Genomic DNA, 12,405 nt, shown 5'->3' on the forward strand with positions numbered 1-12,405 from the left:
AATTTATATTATGTATATTTAATTGATGCCAGTGAACACCATATTTCGCCAATTTTATGTTAAATTTAACCAAGTTTTTGTAAGAGTAGTGGAGGCACTACACCTACCACATCAACTTCATTTATGATGTGCACTGAAATAGTAATTATAAAGCAAGATAGAGAAGACGTTTTTCTATGCCAAGCAGTATTATTTCCAGAGACGCGCCGCGTTGAGGAATATAAGTGAGGAGGCTTAGGAAAATCCTCTACCCGTGGTTTATATTATATTAAGGACCCTTTATGGTTTTGTAGCGTTACCCGCCTGTGTGCACGATAACTCTTTTAAAAATGCACCAATATTTATGAAATAATGTGAGCCTGTAATTGACTTCGGCTGTTGGCCACTTACCACCGAACATATAAATAAATAAATAAATTGGTTCCTTAAACATTCAGACAGTTTGCTATTGATTTGTAGCACGGGTCAAAAGTTGCGAGGGTTTATATGCAGCGAGAACGTAAAAATAATACATTTAACTAACCTATCGACTTCGGACTTTCCCTATGTGACAACTTACATGCATCAGGTTTCCCCTTGTCGAAAAAGGCTTTGCCACCCCCCTACTTTTGTGACCAGCGATGTTAAAGTCTATTTGTGCACTAATTCCTTCGGGAAAACGACTGAACCCTTTGTTTCAATGTCCAATAAGTAAATTTGATGACATTCTTGGCACCACTTCAAAATTTCACCCTTAAGGTTATTTATGCAACAATTTCTTCGGAAAAAAGACCAAACGCTTTGTCTCGATGTCTAATAAGTGAATTTGATGAAATTTTTGGCACTACTTCACAATAATTTGACTCTTCAGAGTGAAAATCTTTATTTATGCACGAATTTCTTTCGGAAAAAGACCAAACGCTTTGTTTTGATGTCCAATAAGTGAATTTGTTGACATTTTTGGCACCACTTTACAATTTGGTCCTTAGAATTCATAGAACACCGTGTGTGTGTCTGTCAATACATATACATATTAAACAGAAAATGACAAACAAAGCAATACATGTATAAAACAAAAAATGTAGTCTCATAGTTTGTAATAATACAAAATAATTCAAAATGTTATACATTTTATATTACAAGTAGTAAGGTAGTAAACTACTATGTTACAACTACTGAAAATATAATCAAAATAGTTATTTTAAGAACTTAATTACCCCTACAAACTCATGCAAAACCAAAACCCACTGCATTGCCAATACCAAAATCCATGTCCAACTTGAAATCATCATAATTATTATGACATACTGGTAATTTCAATTCTATACTGCAGGTGTTTGCTTTTGGAAATTTACATGCTGGTTCGTCATGTAAAAATATTATTTTGGGGCTGATTTGGAAACCCAGAGGAGGTATGGAATCTAAACCAGTCGCAAACGCCAAAATTTCGTTTAAAGAAATCAATTCTGAATCTAAAATATGTTAAATTAGCTTTAATTAAAAACTATATAGTTGAGTACGTACCCTCGCAATCTATGATATAATCTCTAAAGTAGGTAATGACACGATTCTCAATATGTCTTCTATTTGATCCAGCTTCACTCCATTCTGGGAGTAGAAGATTTTCTAAACGCTCTGCAGTTAGAGATGGTTTACTGCACATAATATCTTTGAACAAGTTCGGATATTGGCGAATATGTTCTAGTATGTTGCAAGTTTTTAGACCATTTAGAAGCTGTCCCAACGCTTCATGAATAACATTGACGGCATAAAATTTTAAAGTTCCTAAAAATTGACTTGTTAGATTTTAGTTTCACACTGCATTTTAAGTATAATAGAAATAATAATATTGCCTAGATTTTGCAAAAGTTGTAATCATCACTTAAAAATAAAAAAATAAAAGATACATACAACATACCATTTATGATGTCCAATTTGTCCTCGGCTTTCTTTACAAACTTAAAGCCAGCAATAGAAAACACATTGCTAGATAGTACGACATCTTGCATGACACTCAGCTCTGTCGCATCTTTGAGCTGAGCAAGTTCAACTTGAATTTCTGGAATTACATCCTCTAAAGTCGGCTGCACTTTTATGTTAGCAATAAGACCAAATAATGTATCACAAAAGAACCTAGGACCTGGTCCACCATGTACTAGAGACAAACTTATCAACCTTCCAACCTCAAAATACTCGTTTTTGTTCAGATGTTTGTCAGATAGACACAAGTGCTTTTGTGTCCTACCTGTAAACATTGAACTATTTTGTACTTCTTGCAAAGCTATTCGAAACATTTCTCTGGTAGGGCCACCCTCATCTATAGCACCTTCTGCAATTCCTTCAACATCAGCAAATTTCACAGAAAATTTATTAAATTCAGAGAATCTTGGTCTTCGTACTGATCGCACAAAACCTTGAAACACCTGTTCACGACAAACATTTACCTTGTTGATAACAGAACTGTTTATTAGTTTATTTATTTTCATTAACAATTCTTCAATATCTGTTGGATCCTCGTAATCTACTTCCATGAATTTATTTCTATTTGCTACTTCGTTATCTGCTGTTGAAGTAGAATTTTTGTCGCAACTGTCCAAAATAGAATTTACTAACACAGTCAACTCATTTGTGTCAGGTAAACTGCAATGACTTTGCAATACTGTACTAGATTGTGTGTTTTCTGAAAATGTTACATTTGTTCCCAATTTACTTATGTAATTTTTCTATTATCTACCTAATGGAAGATCTGGACTTAAACGATCAGAAAACATTATCCATTCATCCTAAAACAAAAAAACGGTAGTTAACTACTTATTACCTTCATGGTTGTATAATTATTCATTAGCAAAATTTTCAACTGGTATGAATGTTCATTGCTTGATCATTTAACAAATGGTATTTGTTGACAAGCAAGTGATTTTGTCAAAACAAATATCATGAGTAAAATTTTCAAGCAGCAACAAACAATAAATCCAAGAGACAATTATGCGTCAAAACTTTCTCTCAAATGTTATTTGACAAGACTATTTGAATTATCTGTCAAAATTTGATATTTTTCCTAAGGCGTTGCAAAATTACTAAGTTGACGGAGTAAACCAGTTATTGTACCCTTTCTTTACTTACTTTGTTTACTTCTTGTAAACACGGTTGCCAAATCCATCTGCTATTGAATTTAATTATCATTTTTATAGTCCATGCTTTCATTGTTTGGTAAAGCAGGGATATTAAAGATTAATTTTATAATACATAATTAAATTTTTTTGCATGATGATACAGTGCGTTTCATTTTAGATGTAGACACCTAAATAACTTTTGTATTTTCAAAGCAATCAGTATAAAATTTTTACTGGTTATGTAGAGCTGCGTTCGGTTTTATGCTCTGGAGCGCTCCCAGAGCTTGGTTGCCATGGTATTCATTATTGCCAATAATTGTAATCATGACAACCAAGCTCCGAGACCCCTCCAGAGCACCAAACCGAACGCAGCTTTAGGACGTTAAGATGCATCTTTATTAAGAATACAAAATATCGTTAAAGTGAAAGACGTAGCCAACTGCAATCAGATAAAAGTAGGATTTCAGGTAAAGTAGGTAACAGTAGCGATTAATATAGAGAAAAAAGATATTAAGAAAAAGGAAAAAAAGGAAAAAGGAAAAATCCTGCATGCAAAACTTTTCTGAAAAATTCGAATTTTTTATTTTTTTAAATTTTTTACGAATTGCCATACAATAAAACTACTCAACGTTTTGTGAAGCGCAAAAATTTGATTAAAGAGAAATGTAGCAATACCTATTAAGAAAGTTTTCATATCGTAACTTTCGATTAAGTCATCCAAATCGAATAATTTCTACCTTTTTAGGAACAGCAAACACTGTCACTCAAGTTCACTGCTCTATGCAATGACATTTCTATGCTTCAGTTGTTTACTTCACGGCACTCTTAGTGAACTTTGTAAAAAGTGTTGAGAAAATGTAAAAAAGTTAAAAATTTGAATTTTTCAGCGAAATTTCTTATGTGAGATATTTTCATCTTTTGCAACAACTTTTGTTAATACTTTTTTTGCTGTATCTTAATCGCTACTACAACTTTATCTGAAAACTTTAAAATTCCGCAGTTGGCTAGGTTTTGGACTTTAAAATTTTTTTAATTTACTTAATTTATAAGGAATGAATTGAAAATTGTCCATTATAATAATTTATAAGGATTAAGATTTTTTCTTATCACGAAGAAAATGAAAAAAAACTGCATTGTTTTATAACGATGATCACCCGCATAATAAGCAACGAACGACATAATGTATAAACATGTGGTAATAAAATAAGAATATAAACTTACTTCTGCATTTGGAGCTAGAAATTCAGTGTTAGAAGCATGAGTTGGCGACGACACCGCTACATCGTCGTCTGATTCTAAAAAATAACAAAGGTAACACGTATGCAATAAACATGAAGCACATTCAGAAATAGAACTTGATTAACTCATTAAATACACAATGTTCACAAAACCGATAAAAACAAGAAAAAGTGAAGGTTTTGAAATTTCACAATATTATGATTTGCTCAAATTAACTGGCATACCACTCACTTCCCCAATGCAAATATTAAAAATAAACAATATTAACATTAGGTGACAACATTAATCACAAATAAAACTTTATCACAAAGATTTTTTTAGAGAAATACTAGATACAATAATTACTTACAACACTAGCAATAAAACAATAAAATGAGTTGCAAGTTATGGAACCTAATTAGGTTTGGCAAATCAAAATCACATGCCCTCAAAAATACATATAGTATGTTAAATGAAAGTTTGTGTTAACTTGTAACAGTTTCCTTCCTAAAAACTTCCTTGTATTTTAAGCTTACCTACTGTTATTGGCAATGAAGAAGACGGTATATTATTGTTAGTCGAACTACACCAAATTTTGGAACTGGTGCTTGCCAAATAAAACCTTAATTTACTTAAACCAGTAACTTCAAACATGTCTTGAATTCTCATATTGTGGTCTATTTCATGTTGTTTAAAATCAAGTAGTTTGAACTCAAAACTATTTACCGGTCCACTGGGAGAAATTCCATTAGGAAAAAATATCTCAATCGCTTTTTCTAAAATCATTTTCACCTGGCAATCTCTATCAACACTTATACTTCTAGTTCCTCCTCCTTTATTAAGCCTAACTTGCTGAAACTTTTTATTCTGCTCATTAAAATTCATCCATCCAACTTGTACAACTCTTGTTGCTTTTCTTTTATGTTTTAAGGTTGGAGTTTGAGCTAGATTTGTATTATTCGCTTTTGCTATTTTATCTTTTAATTTTTCAATTAAACTTTGTTTCCTGGGTGCTAATTTTCGTCTACTAAATTCTTTAAGGGCTGCTCTGTCCCCGCTCTTCGGAATAAGTTCTTTAAATTCATCTTCATGCATTACCTGCACAGCCACAATATCAATCTAAAATTATAAACTAAAAGTCAATTGTTTTCATGTGATTGTTCAATTACATTTTCCGATTTGAATTTACTTATTATCTCCTCTGAAACTCCTCTAGTCCTGAGAAACTGCTCTAAATCTAAGTTCTGAAGCTCGTCCATCTATAATAAAAAAGTAACGTAATTTTTCTCATAAAGGGTGTTACAGGTAAGATGGCAAAAATTGGGTCATATCGGGAATGAAAAATAAACTTAAGGTCAAGAAAATTCTTTTGAGTGTTTCTTTTCAATCCTGTAAAAAATTTTCTATAGATCCATCCATCCCCAAGCGCAAGCGGTGTCATTTTAGCACGCTGAGGGAATGAGTGCTTCCGTAGCATTTGTACTTGAAGACATCGTACACGCCCTTACCATGTTGGAGAATAACTACAGGAAGAATTTGAACTAATTACTGCACGGTTTACAAATTGTGTAATCTAACGGGATGGGCCGTCGCCGGGATGGGTCATCGCCGGAATGGGTCGTCGCCGGGTATAAATCGTCGGGATGATCGATGCCGGTATGGTAATGTTCGCCGGGATGGCTTGAAGCCGGAAAATTGGTGCCGGGGTGTACGTCGCCGGGACCTACATCGCCGGGATGGGATGCACTGTCCCCAAGATGGCCCACCTATAAACAAGGGTGCACAAAAAAACGAATCCAACCCTTACCTGACCAAGATGTTCTAACTAACTAAGCAATCAGTTAGATACCTAACTAGATAAGTACAATCCAACTACACTGTGTTTTCTTATATTATTACGACGACGCAAATATTATAAATATATATACACTACAACGCAAAACTCAAAAACGCAATGCACTACAACAGTAAAACAACGACGCAATTAATAATTAATCTCATTTTCAAAAATGACGAAACAGGAAACTCTACCTTTTTCAGGTTATACCTCCAATTTTTGTGAGGATGAGGACGCAAGCGCAACGCCCTAGCGCTCGCAAGAACGCACAACATAGGCGCGCGTTTAAATCTATTTTATTCTACACATAGGCGTACAGGTACAAATTATATTGTTTTAAGCGAGTAAAATATCAAAGACTCACAATCATAGTATGATACTTAAAAAAAAACCAATCTCGTCATATTAATTATCATATCACAGTATAGGTACATAATATACAAGCAGTCCATCTTAAGCGACTGCAGGCATGCTGAGTGTTTTAAAAACTCTAGGGCGTTTAATAAAGGGGGCTTACTTGACCGCCATTTAAGTTCTAAAATTTTAGCGTAAAGTGCAACTTACTACAATAATACAAGGTATTTCAATGAGCGGTCTTTTTAAAATTACTACTAAACTGAGAGTAAAACCTTAAATTTACTTTTTATTTAGGGGATTAACTGGGACTATGACTCGTATTACAGAAAATGTAAAGCTACAATTAATTACTTATTATGAGTATTACCAACTAATAAATTAATTTACAGAGTGAACATAGTTTATATCTGTTCCGAAACTAAACGTTTGATACCTACACAAATCGAGAAATGTATAAATAAATTACATTACATTTCAATTACTTTTTAAAGGGCTCTGGAATCCCGATTACTTTTTCATTAAAACTTTATTAGCCGAAAAAGTAATTGGTAAGTAATCGATATTTTTTTAAGAGCTGGACCTAGCTCTTGTTTCCAACCCATTACTAACATCAAAAGATATGGCGGAAATTGACAAAGGAAGGGTGGGGGTTCAGCTAACGAACAAGCGATGTATTTAGTTTACCTTCCATAGGTATCGCATACAACAAACATTTTGTATTATTCACCAAATCTCATTGGTTGGTGTTCGTTGGCCCTTTCTTTACATAGATATTCAGAACCTAGTTTCTAAGTGAATCTGGTATATTTATTGCACCAATATTTACTTGCATGTCAATGGGTTTTTATGGAACGCCGTTTTACTATTTATTCCAACATTTTACAATGTATCATTTTAAATAACAGTCATTCTTATTCTCTACTATTTTTTGTTTGTTCTTTTTATCTAACACATTAAATATGATTGTTTAAAAAATGTTACTTAATAAAAATGTTGCATGAATTATATTGTTATATGGGTGGAATGCATTTGACTTTATTCTCAACAAATAATTAATAACAAAAAATTAAATTGAATTGGAGGAAATACTTCCATTAAGAAAACGATTTTGTTCAACAAACATAAAGATTCATCCATTTTTAATGTGGAATTAAAATTATCAAACAACATTTTAATTCAACAAACATTTTAATTCAACAATCATATTAATTCAATTATTTAAGTGTTGTACAAATATTTTCAACGAACATTTTAATTCATCAATCATATAAATTCGTTCTATTAACATTAGAAAAAATTATTTAAAGTGATTGTTAAATTAAAATGTTACTTGAATTAAAATGTGACTTGAATTAAAATGTTACATGAATTAAAATGTTACATGAATTAAAATGTTACATGAATTAAAATGTTTGTTGATAATTTTAAATCGTATCTGAGATTGTGCGGGAGTTTCAGGAACTTCCGTTTAGTCCATTTGGCCACGTGTACACTAGCGCCCAATTAAAATTATCAACAAACATTTTAATTCATGCAACATTTTTATTAAGTAACATTTTAAAAACAATCACATTTAATAAATAACATAAAAACAACAATTGTAAAAAGAAGAGACATACAATTGACTGTTATTTAAAATGATACTTTGTGAAATGTCGGAATAAATAATAAAACGGCGTTCCATAGGTTTTTGACAAAACATTGTAGTGTTAAAAGTAGAGGCAATATTTTTTAACTTGTACCTATCTTGTTTATTGCAGAAAGCAGGCAAAAGTTTGTATTGGGATAACATTTGTAATTACTACACAGATATACCAGGTGTTCATTCAAAGTCGGAACATAGGGATAGGGATAGTTAAACGTTTTTGCTGGTTTTTTGCTTGCCAATCTATTTTACAGAAAAATAAATAGTATCAATAGGAAGAGAAAAATATTGCGCATTCAATGACTGTAGTAACAAAATTTAAATTTGAAATTATTGGTGTAAGTTATCAAAATACTCATTAAGACTGATTTTGCTTTGTCATTGTTTGTTTGATTGGGGTTATTGAAAAAAATTTAGGCATTGTCAGAACCACCCTAATCCCCCTCCCACTTTAAACCATCGAAAAACCGAATTTTTTGGATTTAATTTTTTTCTGGCATACTGTTGCTTGAAAGAATCTGAAACATAACCTAAATAAATGTTGAAGTTTTAAAACTTCCACATTTTTACTAAGATGGCTGCAGTTTTATTTTTTTTTTTAAAAAAAAAGGTGTATTATTTTAAAAACCACTTTCATGATTTTTTCAGAATCTTTTGAAAGGGGCGCCATTTCCAAACATGCGAAAAACGCGATTTTTTATTTTCTGCGTTTTTTTTACTTTTGTTGAAGCACCTGTATTAAAATGTGAATTCAATCCTAAATGGCCCATTTTGTCAATGAATACTTTTGAATTTTGTCACCTCAAAAAATGCGGAAAACTCAAATTATCGCTAACTGCGATTTTTGGTTATTTTATTGTGGTTTTCGGTTTGCGCAAGAATCGCGACAAAATATTGAACATTTCATGACATAGTATTTTGTTAGACCACAACTTTATTAATTTTGTGGCAATTTTTTGAGAGGTACGTCATCTCAAACAATTGTGGAAGACTTAATTTATTGATATTTTCGCGATTTTGTGAAAACATACCTCATGAACTATGTGAAATTTTTCTATGAGATACGATATTTCAGGAGTGTTTTATTTTTGGAGAAATAATAATGTTACTTTTATCAACAATTCTGAGAAATGCCATTTTATACCAAATACCATGCTCGAGACCCTGCTCTTATCGGAGGGTTAAAGTTAAAGCTCATACAACACATTTATCATGTGCAGGGTTATAGTGTTTGCTTTTTAAGTTCGAATTTTTATAAAATTAGATAAATGCTTTATTGATTGAATATTTAAAATGAACATCTAACCTTATTAATTCTCCAAAAATAAAACACGTACCTTCCTGAAAATTTATACAAAATTCATGGGGTTCGTTTTTACAAAATCGCGAAAATATCAATATATAAACAACAATAAATTGACTAAAGATTGCAAAATGTTATCGATACATTTAGTTTTTCGCGTTTTTTGAGGTGACACGCCTCTCAAAAAAAGTGACAAAATTGACCATTTAAGATTGAATTCACAATACTTCTAGTAACAGGCGCTTCGGCATAAAAAAACGCAGCAAATTACTAAAAAATCAACCATTTTGTTTAAAAAAATTTGGAATTTTAAAATTTGTATTTGGTGACCACAAACTTTTGTTTCACTGCGATTGAAAAAGTTTGTAAACAAAATTTCAAATTTTATTAGTTTTAATTTTCTATTACTATTTTTCATTAAAAACATTTTTAAAATCCCATGACTTAATGGTCAGTTATGGCGTATTTAACAAATTTAATGAAAGAATCTTGAGAGAAAAAGAAGAATCGTTATTTATGTGTGGTGGAATTAAGCGCCTACACAACAGCGACCTAATATACACGCATGAGTGGTGGCACTCTTGCTTCATCGATCTAAAATACATGCATTAACGAACATTTACGATTCAATTCTTCTGTCTCTGGTACCTACTCTTCTTCATTCCCAGTTACAACTGGGAATTATAAATGTGTCGAAGATTTTTTATAATTCCCAGTTGTAAGTGTAAAACTGGGAATTAGTGCTAATTTACAGTTACAACTGGGAATTAGTGCTAATTCCCAGTTACAACTGGGAATTAGTGCTAATTCCCAGTTACAACTGGGAATTAGTACTAATTTACAGTTACAACTGAGAATTAGTATAATTTACAGTTACAACTGGGAATTATAAAAAATCTTTGTATATGTCCTTTCCAAAGCTTCGTATAGTATTGACCAATTTGATAAATTTAGTAAGATATGCGACCCCCCGTTACCTTTTCTATCGTTCAACGACAATTTTGATATGCACTATATCCTTTTATCAGTAGGTATGTACCAACTTTTTACCGATGTAAAGTGAAGTTTGCGTCTAAAAAACCATAGTTTCATGGTTTATACAGCATTTTTTTCTGGGGCCAATGGATGTTTATATTGGAATTGGATCGATTTTCCATTCGAGTAGTGTGGCGAAGTGGCAACTCAATTTTGTTTTACTGTTATTTTCTTCTCTAAATGAATTACGTAAATATTCCCGAGTCAAATGGAGTTGGCCAAGTGTGATTAGGTATACGACCTTCTTACTTTGAGGCCAAGCTATACTCATATTTTATCATCACTTTTATTTGCTTTAAAATAATTGTTACCATAAGAATGCATTATTACTGCAAGTAGTGTTTCTATTCCATTATAAGTAACAAGAAATGATGGCACATGTTTTCTCCAAATGGAATCTGACTTTCTTTTATATGTAACATATCACTGATATTCAAGCATTCAATATTCTAATAGTCAACCGCATTCGACCTATTCTGATTGTATACCTATCCAGTTTTCTTACATTGGAAGGCTCGTGTTTGGTTTAAAATTGACGTGATTTTATCAATTTATGTTGTTAATCTATAATGCACTTCCGTATTCAATAGATAGAAAATAATTATAGTGCGATTTATAAAAATTTTAGTTCTTTAATGCAAGATTAGAATTTGTCGATTTCCGCAAATCAGAGGTCAATAGTGTAGGTATAAGTGGATTATGCAGTAATATATCAATATTTATTTACAATTTAGCACACGAATCATATCATAAAATGCCTAATGACAAAAAGGTCAACCGTTATAAGAATTTCCAGATAGCACCTTACTATCGGCACAAAAAGTCCGTAAAAGTTGAGTAACTCTCATGAAGTAACCCTCATGCACAATAAAAGACACACATCAATATCCATGCTACACTACACTTAGTAGCTGGGTTAACGAGAACAGAGGATCTTCTCACGTCCAGGTCCCCATATGCCACTCGGCAACGTATCCCCTTGTGCAACCCCTACCATCATACCTGAAACTAAACCAGGGTATGCAAGAGTCAGGGCCCACTTTGTCCCGGTAGCACTCACATTGAAAACGTAACTCCCATGAGAGGGGTCTTTATGATGATCGGGCACGCATGAACCTGAATACATAACCCTCATACACAATGAAAGTGCCCTCTCGTGCGATATCCCACCCTCACAATGAACGACGCTAGACTGGAGTCTTCGCAAATTAGTAAGAGAGGCATTTAGCCCATAAGACCTCATACTGCATCTGGAGGAGCGAACGCAGTATAGATTGCCGATCGGCATAAACAGAAGACTATATTATTGTCACTAGTTTCAGTATGTTGGGATTTTTTGAACCCTTGCCATATCTTTTAATACTTACATTCCAGAGCCCTATTCGCTCTTCCGTTAGGTATGTCATTATAGTGAAAAGCAAAGGTCAACTTGTTGTCATTGTAATGGTCGGGATCTTTGACAGATTTTATGTGATAGGAACTTACACCATGCACAGTACATGGACTGCTAATTGCAACTGAAATATGGTCAAGTCTGGGTATGTGAGCTACAGTAAAACGAGTCTGCCCGAAGTTGTACGATGAGACGCGATTTGAGTCAGCCTTTAAAGCCTTGTCTGAAACCCCGCCCACTCAAAAAAAGGCCATGTAAATTAATTAATTAACAAACGTCAATTAATTTCACTTTAACCAAATTAAATTTGATATATGTGACCATAGATTTAAACCAAACGATCTTTAAATTATTTATTTTAGATTTTTTGAAAATTTTACGAAATAAATTGTTTACAACACAAACACGACAGGCCCGTGCGTGCTGCCCCGTCCGTCTGCCGGAGAAAGTCGCAATCATGCTCGGTCGCGATCCGATTCGAGGACACCGCCAGGCGGGGAGTTTGACTGGGGCCGTACATCTGTC

At 32.9% G+C, this 12,405-nt stretch overlaps 1 protein-coding gene across 6 annotated transcripts; it reads right to left on the reverse strand.

Annotated features, from left to right (window-relative positions):
- Positions 1-1,059: 1,059 nt before the first annotated feature.
- LOC116177159 (G2/M phase-specific E3 ubiquitin-protein ligase-like) lies at positions 1,060-6,437 on the reverse strand. Of its 6 annotated transcripts, none has more exons than XM_031496045.1 (9): positions 6,118-6,335; positions 5,819-6,056; positions 5,480-5,569; positions 4,847-5,429; positions 4,314-4,387; positions 2,714-2,762; positions 1,898-2,659; positions 1,504-1,764; positions 1,060-1,451 (listed from the first exon to the last, which is right to left on the reverse strand). In XM_031496045.1, exons 2-9 carry the CDS (start codon positions 5,819-5,821, stop codon positions 1,207-1,209), a joined length of 2,067 nt encoding a protein of 688 aa, XP_031351905.1. In that variant the 5' UTR covers positions 5,822-6,056; positions 6,118-6,335; the 3' UTR covers positions 1,060-1,206. The 6 variants fall into 6 exon arrangements, with proteins under 6 accessions (XP_031351905.1, XP_031351904.1, XP_031351902.1 ...); XM_031496044.1 differs by having other exon boundaries at positions 5,819-5,833; positions 5,889-6,335; XM_031496042.1 differs by lacking the exons at positions 5,819-6,056; positions 6,118-6,335 and adding an exon at positions 6,342-6,437.
- Positions 6,438-12,405: the final 5,968 nt, after the last annotated feature.

Source organism: Photinus pyralis, unplaced genomic scaffold (assembly GCF_008802855.1).
Source record: "Photinus pyralis isolate 1611_PpyrPB1 unplaced genomic scaffold, Ppyr1.3 Ppyr1.4_LG7, whole genome shotgun sequence".
Taxonomy (NCBI): Eukaryota; Metazoa; Arthropoda; class Insecta; order Coleoptera; family Lampyridae; genus Photinus; species Photinus pyralis.